The sequence below is a fragment of the Trichosurus vulpecula genome, chromosome 6 (assembly GCF_011100635.1).
Source record: "Trichosurus vulpecula isolate mTriVul1 chromosome 6, mTriVul1.pri, whole genome shotgun sequence".
Taxonomy (NCBI): Eukaryota; Metazoa; Chordata; class Mammalia; order Diprotodontia; family Phalangeridae; genus Trichosurus; species Trichosurus vulpecula.
In genome coordinates, this window is record NC_050578.1 from 279,984,482 (window position 1) to 280,002,248 (window position 17,767).

Consider the following 17,767-nt stretch of genomic DNA (forward strand, 5'->3'; position numbering starts at 1 on the left):
TCTTGTCACAGGAATAAGGCATGAGAGAAGCCTGAGAGCTTATATCCTATTATTGGGCTAGAGCTACCCACCACCTTTGATGCCATCTACTTTACTGTGGGATTCAGGCCAGGGAAGGGGGTTTCAATCACATGGTGCTCTTTCCTCGATGAGATGGTGCCACTGGGGTTTGTCAGGGCAGTGGCTTTACTACTCAGCAGTCCAGTGTGATTCTTAAATGCCCCCAAATCTGCAGCCATGGCTGGGCAAAAAGGCATCCTGGGCAGCCAGAGCTCTGGAGGTCTTCAATGGAATCTCTACATTGGAGTCATCATTGTTTAAGCAAGGGTGTGCTAGTGTTTGGATCCTTCTGTTTCCCAGTGTGCTCCTGATCAATAACTCAAGCATCAATTAAGCACCTACTCTATACGAGGTGCTGGAGCCACAAAGACAATAATGGAAAGACCCTGGCACTCCAGGAGATGACATTGGACTGATGCTGAGAAGGTGTAAAGGAAGTCAAGACCCTGAATGCAAATCCTGGCTATTTAGTTGTTCCTAGGTAACTTCTGGCAGGTCAACTGACCACTCTGGGCTTTAGTGTCTTCTTCAGCGAAATGAAGGGACTGGACTGGGATCTCTAAGCATATGGTTCCCTGTGATCTAAGAACCAGCAATTCTAGATGGGAGAAAGGAAGGAAGGAAAGAAAAGAGGAGGGAGGAAGGGAAGAAATGAAGGGAGGGAGGAACGGAAAGAAGGAAGGAAAGAAAGAAGTAGGGAAGGAGGGAAGGAAGGAAGGAAAGGAGGAGGGAGGAAAGGAAGGAAAGGAGGGAAGAAAGGAGGGAAGGAAGGAAGGAAGCATTTGTTAAGCTCCTACTGGGCGCAGGCGCTGGGCCAAGCACTTTACAAATATCTCATTTGATCCTTAAAACTCTGAGAGGTTGGTGCCTTTATTACTCCCATTTTACAGATGAGGAAACTGAGTAAGGGACTTGCCCAAGGTGACACAGCAAATAAGCACTGGAGGCTGAACTCAGATCTTCCTGACTTTAGGTCCAGTGCTCTACCCACTGGGCTATCTAGCTGCTTTTTATGAAGTCATTTACAGTTTGCAAAGTGCCTTACAAACATCATCTAGTCTGATCCTCACAACAACCCTGGGAGGTCAGTACTATTATTATCCCCATTTTTTACAGAAGAGGAAACTGAGGCAGAGACCAGTCAAGTGACTTGCCTAAGGTCACGCTGCTAGTAAGTGGCTCAAATTTGAACTCAGGTTCTCCTAACTTCAAATTTGATGCTTTACCTATTGTGCCACCAACTACCTATTTAAAATGAGTCTGTGCCACGTCGACCCCTTAGGCTGGGCGGGGGCACTCAAGCTTGCTGCTAAAGACACCAGCACCCATGGTGGAACTGTCAGGATAGAGGGGGAGAACCTTCCTTCCCCCTCTCTAAATAGCCTGCTTTAAAAAAATAATTAAAATGGATTATTCCTGTCTTTGGTTCTTGCATCAGCTTTATTCCAAATCTCTGCTTCTTCTTTCATCTGCCCAGGGACGTAGCCATCAGAAAAAAGAAAAAAAAGAAAGAAAAATGCAAGCCAGTAAAATGAATATAGCCACTTAGTCTGACAGGGTATATACGCACTGTTCCACACCCATGGACCCCCACCTCCGCAAAGACGGGAATCCTTTCTTCTTCAGGGACAAGGTTGGTCATTATAATTTCCCAGCACCTAAATTCCCTTTGAGTCAAGATTCTTGTTCTCTCCCAGGAGCCCTTGGTGCTCCAGGTGAAGGCCCCAGTCCACAAATGGACACACCTCCTTTCCATCCCTCCCCCCACCCCCATAACTTTACCATTATGGGAATATTGTAGAGACCATTTGGAGATGAGTAAGAATTTAGCCAAGCTCCTGCCCATCCATGGAGTGATTTGCTCAAACAGATTATCTCAGGGTTTGAAGGGACTCAGAGGAGCTCTGTGACCAAGAACCCCTTCTAGAGGATCCCTGACGGGTGATTGGCAGGCCTTTGCTTGAAGCCCTCCGGGAAGGGGGAGTCCGCCGCCTCTGAGGCAGCCCTTTTCACAATGGGATGGCTTTTATGGAGGAAGTTTTTCTTAACATCCAGCCCACACCTGTCACCTTGTACCTTTGCCCCCAGGGCAGCCCTTCAGACATGTGAAGCCAGAGACCACGTGTGTGCTCCCCTCAGTGTGCCTTCTCTGAGCTGCTTCAGCTCCTTCTATGTCTGCTCTCAGTCCTGGCTGCTACCCTCCCTGTTCTGACTCACCAGAGGCTGTCCTGAGAAGGGAACGCATCCTCCGGGGGCCCAAACATGGTGGGGTACTCAAGGTCTGGCACGTGCCTGGAAGCTCTGTCCTTCTCAGCGTGGCCAAGATGGCAGCAGCATTTGCTGCCTCCCATGGGCCCCTGGACAGTCCCGCCTAGGCCTTTGGCTCAGAGAAATGCTGCCTACCCGACTCTCTTACAGCTGCTGTTTCTGAAGGTGTGTTTTTTCTCCCAGCAGACGTGAAAGACTTCCCATTCATTATACATGTCCAGTAAACACACACATATATAGTACGCACAGACCTGGCGATATTGGTGCTTGCATTAGTGCTGGGGAATCCCAGTGTGGAAACTCCCTCCCCATGATGCTGAAGAGCCCGCCTCTGGAATTTATAGTCCAGCCCCTCATCCGAAGTCACACAGTTAGCATGTGTTGGGGCAGAACTCAGGCTTCCTGTCTGGTGCAGATGAAGAGAGACACCCCCTTCCCTGGACCTGGCTTTCACCTGGAGTCCCAGGCAGGGCCCACCCCATGGGGTTGCCATGTGCACATGTTGGCGATCGCTAGGGGGTGCCACAATGCACGATGTGCCAGACCCAGAGTCAGGGAGACCAGAGCTCAGACTGGGCTTCAGACAGGTGCTGCTGTGTGACCCCTGGCGGGAGGCTTAACCCTGCAAACCTTAGTTTCCTTGTCTGTAAAATGAGAATCATAATAGCCCGCGCTTCCTAGGGTCGTTGGGCTGATCGAATGAGTTAGCATTTGTAGGGAGCTTTGCGAACATTAAAGTGCTCTATAACTGCCAGCACTTTATATCACACAATAGGCATAATTAGATAATATGCTGCCATCTCGTATACAGCATACGTGTCACATAATATATACGGAGCGCAGGCTGTCTCCAAGGCTTTAAGTCTTGGTGCAGTCCTAAGCCATTAAAGCCTCTGGGGACATTGTGTAGACACTCAGGCTGCACACACACACAGACACACCCAGGAACGCATCAGAAAAGCCGAGGTTTGGTCTTCTTAGACGTGGCCCAGGATTCTGACCTACACATTGCCTGTACGTCTTTACTTACTCAGGAACCCACAATTAGCCCCGAAGCTGAGTGTCAGCTCCTGGAGGGGACACAGCCCCTACCTAGAATAGTTCCTGCTATACAGTGCTTAAATGTTTGTGGGACCCTGACTCTGTCAGCCTGTGGAATACTGAATGCTTCCAGCTCTGTGTCATTTGTGAGTTTGACGAGCTGCCACCTCTGCCTTAATGCAAAGCACTGACAGAAGTAATGAACGGCATGGAGCCCAGTGTGGAGCCCTGGGGCTCTCCACTGGAGACCTCCCTCTAAGTTGACACGGAACCATGATCACCTCCTGGGATGCTGGCCTTTGGGAAGGGGGACTTTTTCCATTTTAATGTGAAAAATCTGTTTCCTTTACCAGAAAATGCATCGGCACACAGGTACACATCCTCTGGCCTCCTGGCATGTAGAGGCCCTCCCTGAGCTGCTGATGGTTTCTGAAGGCCAGTATAACGCAGCTCAGAGCCGTCCCACAGTATGGCAGTGGACGTTGGACCTGGGGTCAGGAGAGGCAGGCTCCCTGCCTCTTAGCTGCGTGGCCTTGCTATTTAGGATGAAATACCAAGAAGACAGGCCTGTGGTTTGTAGCCAGATAAAGAGCGCGCTGCTGAGGAAGCTAAGCCTGCCTGTGGCCCTGCTTTCTGGCCCCTCCAGCACCCAGATGATCAGAGAGAGAGAGTGAGACAGAGTCGCATGGCCCAGGGTGTCTGGGCTGCCCCCGCAGGCCCCCACTTACTTGTAGTCAGCACGACCCTCTTCTGTTTCCAGCGACCGTGAGAGCAAATGAAAAAATGACAAAATGGAATGGCAAAATGAATTTAAAAGGAAGGCAAGAACACCTGTGGGTGGCAACAAATGAGGTGAGGGTGAGATGAGATGAGTGAGCCCCACTCCTGGCTGGTCCTCAACGGCTCTGGCTGGAGGGTGGTGAGGAGGCAGAGGCCTGCCCGCGCTGAGGGCAGTAATTTACTCACAAGATCCAGAACTGGAAAGGATCTCAGAGGCCACCTGGGCCAACCCCCTGTTTGTACTGAAGCTCTGGGAAGGGAATGACTACCTCAGATCACACAGGAAGAGCCAGGGGCAGGATTTGAACCCAGAACTCCACAGTGAGCCGAGGGCTTCCATCACTGGCTCATGCGGCCTTTCCATCAGCCCTAGTTTAGAAGTGGAAAAGCCCAGTCACAGAGAGGTTGACAGACCTGCCCAGAGAGCCAAGGCTAGACTGTGAGTCTCAAGTTTAGCAGAAGAGCCCAATCTTCCTGCCTTACTGGCACATGGTATAAGGCACGTAGCTTAAAAAGGAGGCATTCTTTGGGGAGAGAGAGAAAAGGGCAAAAAAGCAGTTAAAGCAGAGTCTGATTCCAAAGGTGCCCCCTGCTGGGCAATTCAAGGGAAGACTATTTGTAAAACGTGCTTAGCGTGATACCTAGGGCATGAGGCCCTTCAGAAATCCTGGTTCCCCCCTGCCCTTCCTCTGAGAGTGACTCCAGGGATGGTGAGCCTCCGTAATGGGAGATGCCTCCTCCCCATCCCTCCTATCTCACCTGCTGCCCCCGGGTCACCGGGGAGGGCTGACCTAGGCTCTCAGGCGCAGGTCTGGCCCTCTGCACCTCCCAAGACTCATCCTGATTGCTGAAAAAGCCCCTGGTGGAGTCGAACCCATGCCTGTCCTCCTCCTCCCCCACAGCTCAGTCATCACTGGGAGCCAGATCCTCCAGGTTGCACTGATCATTAGGTTGCCTAGCAACCCCTTGGATCCCAGGCGGAGCACCCAGGAATCTGTTGGCCTGATAAAAAGCCTGGCATTCTTCTCCCTCCTCTCTTCTTTAAGGAAGTCTAAAAGGAGACGTGAAAGCTTTTTAAAAAGAAAGAAAGCAAGCAAGCGAAAAAGTCCACGTGCCACTCTGGTAGTATCTCTGACTGTCTCTGTCTCTCTCCCAGAGACAATCCAACAACACATAGATGCAAAGTGAAAAGTCCATGTGAAATGCAGACAAGGCAGTTGTCATGAGTGGCAAGAATAGGTGATCTGGAGCCAAGGACCTGGTTTGGATCCTGGCTCTGCCACTCAGAACTCAGGGGACCCTGGGCGTGGCCCTGGGCCATGGGTTCTTCCTCTTTCAAGCAAAGGGCTCAGTTGAGATGAAGCCCAGGGCCCCTTCCTGCTCTGATGAGCCTGCTCATTCTCCTGTCCCGGTGGGAGTTTGCCCTCCATACAAAGCCAGCACGTCTGCCCTGCAGCAAGGTGGTGTGGGCATCGGGGCAAGATGGACACCATTGGTGCTGTGGGAGCTTCAGCCTTGAATTTGACCCTGTCCTGGGCCTGTAGCCTCCTGTGTTCAATCAGGGCCTGCCTGTGTTGGCATCTTGTCCACGTTTTCCCATGAAGTCCCTATAGGGGCTCTGCCCACCATGATGGCAGCTTTCTCTAGGCCCTTCCATCATTACTTGGGCACTGGGAAGATGCCAGGGCTCCCCACTTTGAGACCTGCCTGGTTCATCTCTTTTACTGGTTACCCAGGCTGATGTCCACCACATGACTTTCCTGTTGCCACCCTAGCTCACGGTTTCTATATGGCACACATACTTCCAAAGTGACTTGGAGGGAAACTGCGCTGGTCTTGGGCCCTGCAGACCTGGCTTTGAATTCCACCTTGGACACTTGCAGCCATGGGACCCTCCTCTGAGCCTCACTTTTAAAACTGGAATAAAAAGCCTTGTTTGTTGTCTCTGCCACGTCGGGTTATTAGGAGGGTGAAATGAGAGTGTGTGTAAAGTCTTTAAAGCTAGGAGAAAATGCTGGGTTTTACTGATTATTATCACTAGGCATTAGGGGACGCTTCCTTGACCGCAGTGTAGAGTGGAGGCAGGCGCCACAGAAATCACAGACCCACTTTTAGAAATAGAGAAACTGAGTCACCGAGAGGCAAATTGACTTGGCCCAAATCTTAGGGCTATCAGGTCAGGTCTCCTAACCCTAATGTCCCAGGTCTTCCCTGTAGACTGCGCCAGCATCCCCAGGTTCCAAGAAGGGAGATAGGGTCAGGAGACAGAATTGGACCCTGGGGGTGAACTCTCCTGGCTGGCCCCAAAGCTCTGCTGGACAGACTGAGGGTCCTGTGTCTGAGTCTTAGCATGGGCCTGACTGGCACAAAGCTTCTAGACCTACTGAAAGAGCTCACTGACCTCTCTGCTTCTTGTTCGCTCACATGCCAATAGGCACTGGGGAACGAGGGAATCAGCAAGCCTGGCTGGCATCATCAAAGTGTTCCCCATATTTGAGGCAGCTCATGCTGGTTGGGAAGAAAGAATTCTGAGCAACCAGACTGGGCTGATCCCGAATCAAAAAGATCGCTTTGTGATTTAACAGAGCTCTGGACGAGTTGGGGCAAGTGACACAAAACCACAGATGTTCAGTGCTGGAAGGGACTCCAATGCCCTACCCATGTGGCAAGTGGCCATCCAGCCTCTCTTGAATAGTTCCAGTGATGGAGAGCTCACTACCCATCTCTTTGAGGATCAGGCACAGAACTAATTAGGAAGGTCCCCAGGTGATCTGAGCTCTCCCTAGCTCTGAGAAGATCTCATTGACTCTGCAACCCCAGAGCAGGTCAGATGTTAGAATCATGGTATCTCAGAGTTGATAGGTCTATCTATCCTCCTGCTTTAGCAGCTGAGAAAAATGAGACCCAGCAAAGAGGAATGACTTACCCAGGGTCATACTGCTGGTTAATGACTGAGTTAGGACTTAAACTCTGGTCCATTCAACAATGGGTGTCTAGGTGGCAGTGAATAGAGGGCTAGGCCTGGAGTTAGGAAGACTTCCTCAGTTTGATCTGGCCTTAGACACTTCCTAGCTATGTGACCCTGGGCAAGTCACTTAACCTTGTTTGCCTCAGTTTCCTCCTCTGTAAAATGAGCCAGAGAAGGAAATGGCAAACCACTTCTGCCAAGAAAACTCCAAATGGGGTCATGGACAGTTGGACATGAGTGAAAAATGTTTGTACAACAACCATTCCACAAGAACAAACATTTATCAAACACTTACTATATATGTAGGGCACTGTGCTAGTACTGAGGACTGGCAACAAGAAGGGAAACCAGTCTCTTCCCTCAAGGCACTAATGGTCTCCTGAGAGGGAGGGGAACAACACATGCAGAGATGGAAAGAGGAGTGAAATCATTTGGGGAGGGGGAGAGACAGAGGAGAGAGAAGAGAGACACAGAGAGAGACAGAGGGAAGAAGGGAGACAGAGAGAGAGAGAGAGAGAGAGAGAGAGAGAGAGAGAGAGAGAGAGAGAGAGAGAGAAGAAGAAGAAGAAGAAGAAGAAGAAGAAGAAGAAGAAGAAGAAAAAGAAGAAGAAGAAGAGAGAAGATTAAAAAAAAACTAGGACAATCAGAGAACCCTTCCTGGAAGAGACAGCACTCATGGGGCAATGACCACCAGAAATGGGGATAAGAAGGGAGAGCCTTCCTGGCCTGGGGAAAGATGGAAGCCCAAGGTTCAAAATGGCCACTAGCCTGGTCTAGCTGGAATCTTGAATGTGTGAGGGGAGGGAACATGAGATGAGGTTAGACAGATAGGTTGGAGTCTGATGGGAGAGGGGCTTCTAGGCAGAGGCAGGGTCCTTGGGGTTTGAGCTGGGGAGTGTTGGGGTCAGAGATGAAACTTTGGGGAGCCTCTTTTGGCTGAGGAGTGGAGGCTGGAGGCAAGGAGACCAGTGAGGAGGCCACTACAATCACCCAGAGGAGAGGATGAGGTCCTGCACCTCCACGGACCTGCACCAGGCCCTTCACCAGGGCTGAGGGAGTGGAAAGAAGAGGGCAGATGCAGGAGATGTTGGGGAGGCAGAGACAACAAGCCCTGACGGTTGGCTGGATATGGGGATGCAGAGAAGGGAGAGTCAAGGACTATTCAAAGACTTTGAACTAGAGAGCCTGGAAGGACAGTAGTTCCCTCCATAGAAATAGGAAGTGCTGGTACATGGCAGATTTAGGAGGGAGGATAATGAGTTCCATTCTGGAAGTGTTTATTTCAAGATACTGATGGGACATTTATGAAAAGATATCCTGCAGGCAGCTGGCAACGGGGAAGTGGAATTGAGGGGAGAAATTTTGTCCGGAGATGTAGATCTGGCAAGATAGGTGGGACAGGGCACAGAGCCCTGGGCCTGTAGTCAGGAAGTCCTGAGTTCAAATCTGGCCTTAGACACTAACTAGCTGTGTGACCCTGGGCAAGTCAATCTACTGCTATCTGCCTCAGTTTACTCATTTGTATAATGGAGGTCATAATTGCCCCTCCCTCCCAGGGTCTATGTGAGGATTGCATTAGAAAACAGTAGTAAAATGCTTTATGAACCTTAAAAGGTTTTTCTAAACGCCAGCTATTAGTATAACTGAACTCATGGGAACTGCTAAGATCTCCTGGCTCTGGGTTTTCATCTGCTGTAGTCCCTCTCTCCCCATCCTTATCAACACTCTGTGTACATCCGTGCTTTGCACACAGTAGGTACTTAAGTGAACATGAGTTGAACTGAATTATAGCAACGAGCCAGGCTGCCTCAATATAAGATTTCTGCAACCCCCGAGTTTTAATTCTGGCTCGGTGAAGGGCTAGGTCACCTCAGACAAGACTCAGTCACTTCATGCCTCAGCTTCCTTGTTTATCAAATGGAGGTTGGACATTAGCCCTGCCTACCTCCTGGTGAGGTTTACAGAAGGGTAAAGTGCCACTATCCAAAGGGCTGTTCTCTACAGACACAGTGTTTGGCTGTCTCAGGTTTCCAGTCCTCTCCATGGGCTGAGAGGGCTTTGGACAATCATTTGATTTATGGAGAAGGGGAATGGTTCAGTGTCTGCTCAGTCCATAGTGAGTGGCCCCCACAATGATAAGTCCTGAACCGAGGGTGAGGAAGGTATCAGTGACTTTAGGTCTCCAGGGAGTGCCCTAGGGATCTGTGGTTGGTCTTGCACTATTCAATGTTGTTTCAGTGACTTCTATAAATGCATAGATGGTATAGCATCCATTCAATCTGCAGCTGGCACAAGGCTAGATGGGAGAGCTGCCACTCTGGAGCAGAATCAGGGTTCCGAAGGATCAGATAGGCTGAGCTGAATCCCGTAAGATGAAATTCAGCAGGGATGAACTCAACTTGCACTTGAGTTAAAAAAAATCAGCTTTGCAAGGACAAGATGGGAGAGGTGTGGGAGACACTAGGCAGAGAGCAGTTTGTCTGAAAAAGATCTAGTGGTTCTAGTGGCCTCCAAGCTCACCATGAGCCAGGTCATTCAACCAGCATTGCTTCAGGACCTACTGTGTGTGGGGAGTGTGGGATACACAGTCAGAAGCCAATCTATCTCTGCCCTCCTGCTGTATGGGGCTGCGTTAAGGGGAGGCAAGGTAGCCAACATTAATTAACCCCTTCCTCTGTGCCAAGAACTGAGATAAGTGCTGGGGATACAGATATAAGCAAAAAGAGACAATTCCTGCCCTCAGGGAGTTTACACTCTGTTGGGAGAGGCTGTGATGGTGCCATTGTCTTCTGTAGGTCACAGGTTAGGGAAGGCATTGATAATCTGGAGAGCACCCAGAGGAGGGCAGCAAGGAAGCTGGAGAAGATGTCAGGGAGACTTAAGCACAGGTGGCACTTACAGGCTGGCCCTTGGGAGAGGGCCTAGCCTGGGCTGCTTGGCTCCATAGAGCAGAACCTGGTGCATCAGGCAAGCTGCCAAGAGGCAGGTTTGGGGGTGGGGTGCAGGATACGAGCTGTCCCCAAAGGGAATGAGAGCTGCCTCGGGAGATGGTGGAGGTCTTTAAGCAGTGGCTGGAAGACCACCTGCCAAAACTGATGTAGAAGGAAACCTTCTGAGGCTCAGCATGGACAAGAGGCCTCAAGGCTCCTTTCCCTCTCTGGGATTCTGTGGGTCAGGGAAGGCAGAGAAATGCAAACAACCAAAAGGCTTCCCCATGACTCCCACATCCAAAGCAGACTCCACTACCCAGAGCTGCCGGGCCCTTCCTTCCTGGCCCCATGGACTCCCCGGTGCCAACATCCCCGAAGGAAGAAACCTGAAGGGTCGGATACAGCCTCTGAGACAGGGCTGCTGAAGCAGCATCCTGGGGCTGGTCTGGGGCAGGGAGATGAGGCAAGGCTCCAGCCTTCTTCTCACTCCCTGAATGGGGTGCCAGTGGTTACCACCGACTTTTACTTCCATCACACAGCTTTGATCATGGCTTCCAGCTCCTAAAGGCTGTGCTTCTGCCTTGTTGGTGTGGGTGGGAGGGCATGAGCACCAACAGGTCATCTGTACCTGTAATTACATTCAAGGGCGGCACTGGGTGGGGGGGACGGACATGAAAACCTGGAAGCCTGAGTGGCCCCAGCATCTCCCCTCTTTGTGTGATCCTGCATGGTGAGCCATCCCTCATCTGGAGCAGAAATCCAGCAAGGAAAAGAGCTCACAGGCAACTGAGTCAACTCTCCTCCTTTTACAGATGAAGAAACAGAGGCTGAAAGGCCCAAAGTCACGGCCGGAAAGGACAGACCCCAGGGAGCATCCTCTCATTTGACAGATTTGGAAACTGAGGCTCACAGTTGTTAAGTGACTTGCCCAGAGTAACAGAGATCATAGATCTGAACCTGTAAGGGACCTGTAAAGGACCTGAGAGCTCCCCAACATCTTAACAGTGATGAGCCTGAAGCTCCCATAGGTTAAACAACTCATCACAGGTTATACATGTGATGAGGGTCAGAGGGTGGATTTGAACCCAAGTCCTCTGAGTACAGAACCAGTACCTTCCCCTGACCAAGGCTGCTAGGATTCTCTCATTCTACAGGAAAAAAGGCACGACTGAAACAATCAGAGAAGGCTTCATTGTCTAGGACATGTCTGTGTATATACATGTACACGTGTCCACGTATGCACATATATGAAGTCCTGGACCTTGGGGATCAGCCAGTCGTCCCAGAAAAGCGTGAAGCAGACAGACCAAGGAGGAAAGGATTAGGACTCATTAATAAGAGTAATAACGCTTAAGCTCTGGCCACCTTCCTCCTCCCTGGACCAGAACATGCTCCTGCTCACAGCTCAAGGCTCACGTCCAGTCCAGACTAAATTCTAAGGGCCTCACACCCAGCTTTATTCTTTCCGTTGGGCATACTGGAGGCTCTTATGTGCACAGACAGTGGGAGCTGGCAGGGACCTGGGAGGCATCTGGTTTGAGGCTGAGAGAAGGAAGGGGCCCGCCCAGGGTCATTCTTAGGACTCTATTCAGAGTAAGGAAGATGGAACCGGCCTCTGGAGGCTTCGTGGTGACTGGAGAATGTCTTGGCCAATCGCTGTCCTCCTCCTCTACCAGAGAACCTGATGAGGCCTGGAGGGAGTTACCGAGGAAACACAGGATGTAGTCCCTTTCTACAAAAGCCTCAGTCCTGGACTCGGTGCAGCCACAGCTCAGGGCCAAGGCCTTTCTCTGGCTCTGACCAGGGACAGCTCCCAAGTCCCATGGACCCTCTGGTGACCAAACTCTGGTAACCTGGGCAGCTGCTCTTCCACAGGGCCCTCTTGTGGGGGCATTTCTAAATATTCAGGCCTGCCCCAGGCAGACTCTGCCCAGACCTCTGCCCTCTCTCAAGGGAAAGAAAACCCTCAAGATGGTCTCTTGCTCACAATCCCTGCCTGATGCCTCTTGCAGAAGTGGAGCTAAGGGAGGATTGGGGGGATCCCCAGAGATGAGCCTTGCCCAGGCTGGGCCCATGGTCCTGCAGTGATGGCCTGATGCTCCAAGCCCAGGGATCTCTCCCCTGCAGGCAATTTTCTGCCTCCATCCGTGCTGGGGTAAAGGACGTTGGCCCCAGAAAGTAATGTGATTAATTTTCTTCCAAGATTGTAGTGAAAATGCACAAACTCCAGCTCTAGAGGGATCTGACTTGTGCTGAGACGCGGGAGAGGGCGCAGAGGGAAGACAGTGAAAGCCAGAGCCAGAGAGAGCAAGGCTTGATATCAGGCAACGCTGACACTGGGAGTTGTCCCAAAGTGGCATGGCTGCCCAGGAGATAGTGAGCTCCACCTCACTGGAGGGATGCAAGTAGAAGCTGCATAGCCACCTAGCAGGGTTGGCATAGGAGAGATTCTTGTTCAGGAATGACTTGGATTGGATCAATCCGTGTGGATAGAGCATGGGGCTTGGATTCAGGAGACCTGAGTTCAAATCTGAGCATAGACACCATGTGACCCAGGGCAAGTTACTTAATCTCTGTTTGCCTCACTTTTCTCATCTATAAAACGGGATTATGATAGCAGCTCCCTCCCAGGTGTGAAGATCATTGTTTGGAGGATCCGATGGGAGAATAACACTGGTAAGGTTCTTCGTGAGCCATACAGTGCTGTCTGACTGTGGCCAGGGTGGCAGGATGTTTAAAGAGACCCATGGGATGCAGGGATTTGGAGCTCTGACCGCAAGATCCAAGTTCTTTAGTGGGGTGTAGGGGGGCAGGGGCTGCTGCTGAATCGCTGGCATTAAACGTCCTGCCATGTGCTTGCAGGGTAAGGGTGCAAAGTCTTGCAGGATGGCAGCTGCTTCATGGAGAATTCTGGGATTCTGGGTGTGGAAGTTTCCTGACATCAAGCTTTCATCTCTATCTCTCCTCCTTTCTCTCTCTGTCTCTCTCCTTCCTTCCCCCCTCCCATTACAGGTCATGTAAGCCAGTCTTGTATTTTACAGGCAAAGGAGCCATGGCCCAGAGAGGGAAGAAGACCCATCCAAAGCCATGCAAGGGGGTTCTAGGGCCATTGTGTCCCACTTCCTCATCTTCCAGCCTGGGGAGGCTTTGTGGGCCACCCAGTGCTTGGGCTGCTAAGCCCAATGAAGAAAACATGGACTTCTTCTCTGTCACTGCTTTTCCTTCTGTTTGCTCAACTGGACTGTACCTCTCTGGAGACAAGGCCTTGGGGTCCCTTTTTCTGAATGCTGGGGGTTCATAACACTTTCTATGGTGACTCTTCATCTAGATCTCACGATGTTTCATAAGCTCGAGAGATAGAAATGATCTTAGAGCCCCTTCCCCCCATTTTACAGGTGAGGGAGCTGAGACAGGGACAGATACAACAACTTGCCCAGGGTCATACAGGCAGGAGATGGTCAAGCTGGGATTCAAAGCTAGGTCCTCTCACTCCATAGTGAGTGTTCCCTTCAAGGACCAAACATTTGTTTCAGCATTAAGCCACAGTTGAGGATCTCTTGGGGATGTGTAGCCAGGCAGGAAACCTCTACCACACACTGCAGAATCCTTCCAAATTCAGACCATCATCACAGGGCATCTGTGGATGCACATGTATATATGTGTATGTTTGCCCTCGTGATCTCCCAAAGCCACGCATGCAGGCACAGACATCTCCAGCTACTCTGGAGAGAATCAAGGCTTAGACTTGTTCTATCAGCCAGACTTGAAGCCCAGTCTCTGTGCCCTGATGACCAGTTAGTCCCCAGGTTCAGGGCTACAGGGGAGGAAGGGGTCAGACCACAACAGGATGGTGGAAGGAGCACTGGGCTGTCCATGAAAAGACCCGCTCCTGCAGGTTCTACCATGGGACCCCCAGACTCTGCTGTCCTCTGTCAAATGTGGGAGTTGGGCAAGATGCTGTTGAGGACCAGACTCAGGTTCTAGGAGGCTGTGCGCTCTCATGGACCATGGACTGCTCTCTCTTCTACAGTGGTAACTGATTAGAATAGTAGTGGGTGTTTGTCCCCAAGGCCACATAAATTCCTGCCTCTCCAGAATCCCAGCACGTTGGTGACCATCCCCCATGGCTGGAATGCATTCCCTCCTCACAAGCACCTTGAAGAACCCCCAGCTTCCTTCAAAACTCAGCTCATGTTACCTCCTCCAGGAAGCCTACCTTGATTAATGTTTTCCTCCCCTCCCCCCTTCCCTGGAAAATGATTTCTTAGCTTTTATGTCTGGAGTTCCTAGGCACATTGTCTGGTGTATTGGGATGAGTGTTTACTGAGAGTAGAATGTAAGCTTCCTGAGAGGAAGGATGCTTTGATCTTTTTTTTCCCTGTGTGCCCAACACCCAACACAGTGACTGGTGGGCAGCAGACCCTGAATAAAGATTAATTGAATCGAATTAGAAAGGACCTAGTCTTTTCTGGAACAGGACACTCCGCCACTCCATCCCTCCTGAGAGGTCCTTTGTGCTTTGAAGGCTATCACAGGGAGGAGGAGGTCACTTCTTTCCCATGAGTTTCTCCCACTATGGGTAGTCCTGATCACTGGCTTTTCCTGACTCAATCTAACACAAATCTGTGTCTTTGAATCGCTGCTCCCTCCCTCATGCCTGTTTCTGTTCCTTTCCTCTTCCAGGTGGGGACGCTTCCTGTGGTAAAGTGAGAGCTGATCCCAGCTCCTGAGAGACAAGAAGCCATTATCCCGACAGGGGGAACAGTAAGGACCCCCATCAACTTTCCAGACCCAAGTGGCTGCTCTTCACTTCTTACCAGTTTCTGGGAGGAGCAGGCTGTGCCCAGACCCAGGGCTTGGGAAGACTCCTTGTGGCACCCAGCAGAGGCCCTAATCCACGCCCTTCTTTAAGAAGGAGTGTGCCTGGGCTTCAGGGACCAGGAAAGACCAGGTGAGTGTGAGAAAGAAGCAGCTAGCCCTAACCGAAGCCTTTGGGCATTTCTCATCACAGAAGCCTAATTGGGCAGTTTGTGTTTTCAGAGGCTTGCTCTCAGCTGTTTACTCAGCGGACTAAACTGGCACTTGTTCGGGGATGCTCTGGCCACTCAAGCGGGTGAGGCTTCCCGCCCCGCCCCCTCCCCCCAGCACTTACTTACCTTGTACTGAGGCTAGCGGTTTTGGTTCCAGTGGGCGAATCCAATCCTTCCCCTGGTTTCGTCGATTTCTCTCTGTTCATTTGCTGCAGGATTGAATTCAATTCGCTAATGACGTTCGCCTTTGGGCCTGAGAGAATCGGGCTTTTGACCTCGGGGACATCCCCCCACAGCTTGGAGGTCCTTTGCTGGAGAACCTTTGCGGTCCCCCCTGCCTGGGCGCCAGCGGGCGGCGGGGGCGGTGCCGGCGCCTGTGCAGGCAGGGAGATCACAAAGCCGTCGGTGTTCTCTTCTACCAGGGTGTCTTTGTGAGGTGCATTGCTTTTGGTGATCATGGGCTTCATTTTTGGCTTCGGAGGTACAGGGGGCTTGTCAACCATAAATGCCTGCCCATCTGCATAGACCGTGCATGTGTCCAGGGTCTCGCCCCCTTCCGAGGACAAGGTGGAGATGCTGGACACGGTGGAGATAGTGCTGGTTGTCTCAAGATGGTGGTCACTGCTACTCCGGCTGTCCACCTCCTCGATCCCGGAGTCAGTGACATTATCAAAACTTTCTGGGGGCGGCAGGAACGAGGCTGGCAAACAGTTTGAAAGACCTGCCGGCTTCTTACTGTCTACGGAATTGGCTGACTGGCTGGGGGCAAATGAAGGGGACTGGGGGGAGTCTTTCCTCAGCTTTCCCGGGTCTGTGGGAGGGGGAGTTGGAGCGGCCCGGTCGTCAGGAATATCAAAACTGTTTGCAAACTCTAGGGGCGGAGGCAATGGTTCTGTAAAAATAAAATCTTCGTCCAGATCCACGGACGCCAGAGGAGGGGGCGGGATACGGAAGGGCAAGACGACCGGCTCGTCCACGGAGCCCGCCGCAGCCATCACCTTGCCTGGGCCGGAGGCCGAGGCCTGTAAAGCACCTTCGGTTTCGGGAATGCTTTCGGGCACCTCAGTTGGAGAGCGTTCTGGCTCTGCGTCCATGTCTTCTTTCTCCTCTTCCTCTTCTAGGGAGTCTTCCGCCACAGCAGCATCCACGGTATGGACCATCAGCAGGCCGGCGGTCTTCTGCTGGGAGGTGTCCACGATGCTGATAAGCATGTTCTTCTTTTCGTCTCCCTTTCTGTCCTTGTCCAGCTCATATTTGTTCTCCGTCTCCTGCCTCCTCAGTGGGCCGCGGGTGCTCTGCCTGGTCACAGAGGGAAAGGCCGGCTCCATGTTGGGCCGCATTTTGGTATCGATGTAGAGGGGCTTGTTTAGATCTGCCTTGGCTGCTTCCCCCTTGCCGGGACCCTGCTGAGTTTCTTTCAAGGCTCTATCCCTGGCCGAGAGGGCCAGAGCCAATGGCGAATTGGGGTCTAATAGCCTTCCAGTGAGGGGATGGACATAGTTATCAGGGCTAACTGCGCTTCCACCCTTGGCTGCTGTCCCAGCGTTGTTCTCAGGACCTTTTGCTTTGGGGACTGAATTCAATGTCCTCACGCTGCCTGGGTCACTCTGGCCGCCAGCCTCGCTGCTGCCAAAATGGTTCTCGGACTCCCTCGGTGCCACTACTGGAGTGGACGATGGCAGCTGGCCCAGGCTGTCCTCGTCGCCAAACATCTCGTCCTCTGGGAACTTGGAAGGCCTTGTCCTGGGCACGGGAGGCCCTGGGCCCAATCCCACGTCCTCATCACCCAAGTCCGTGGAGAGGAAGGCCGGGGAGTTCCTCCTGGCCTCCAGTCTCTTCTCCCTGTCTCGCACTGCTCCGGCGATGGCTGCCGCAAAGGGGCTGCTGACGCTCAGGCTGTCGTCGGGCCGCAGCTGCCCTGGTGGCTCACCCGCCTGAGCATCGATCTCCATGCTGCTCCCCTGGCTGCTCTTACCGCTGCTGCTTGTGGATGGCTCCTTCACGATGATTGTCGGGATGGGGATGGAGCAGGTTTTCTCAGGACTGTCCTCCACATTGGACTGCTTCACCAGCATCCCCTTCCTCCTGGCTGGCTTGGCAGGGACATAAACGGCCTTGCTCGCGATCTTCCCCACTTCGGAATAGGGGTTTTCTGGCATCTGACCCCGCTTGTTTCTGAAGTTTGCCTGGGCGGCGGCATTCCGGCTGTACAGGTCTTCTGAGTCGAGGGAATAGCGGTCCAGCTCTCTCCGATAATACATACCCTTCTCCCTCATCACTGTGCCGATGTTTTCAGGCCGAGGGGAAGGGGAGACCTTGGGAACCGAATTCTGATTGAAGGGGGGCTTGATTGTCCCGTAGGGTCTGGCTGTCGGCGACTTGGGTGAATTGTAAGCAGTTGGGGAGGGCGGTGGTGGAGAAGGAGGTAAGGACTGGGGAGGAGGAGGGATATCTTCGGAGGTGTCAGGCATGGACAGGCTTCTTGTGAACTTTAGCATCGGGGGAGCCAGGAATTGGCGCTCTTCCTCTGTTATTCCTGGAAACAGATTATGAGTGAGACCCGCTGTTAGTGATGCAAAGGGATTACACTCTGGTCACTTAAATGCTGCACAATCGCTGTTGGGTCACTTCTCAACAGCAATGGATTAAGACATGCATAAGACATACACACATCCACGCCTGTCCAAGTC

At 52.0% G+C, this 17,767-nt stretch overlaps 1 protein-coding gene across 1 annotated transcript in view; it reads right to left on the reverse strand.

Moving 5' to 3' along the window:
- The window catches only part of SHANK2 (SH3 and multiple ankyrin repeat domains 2), a 717,699-nt gene that overhangs the window by 7,194 nt on the left and 692,738 nt on the right, over positions 1–17,767 (reverse strand). Inside the window, exon 23 of the mRNA XM_036763425.1 lies at positions 15,204–17,613. Coding sequence (XP_036619320.1) covers positions 15,204–17,613 — 2,410 coding nt within the window. The remainder of the gene's footprint in view (positions 1–15,203; positions 17,614–17,767) is intronic.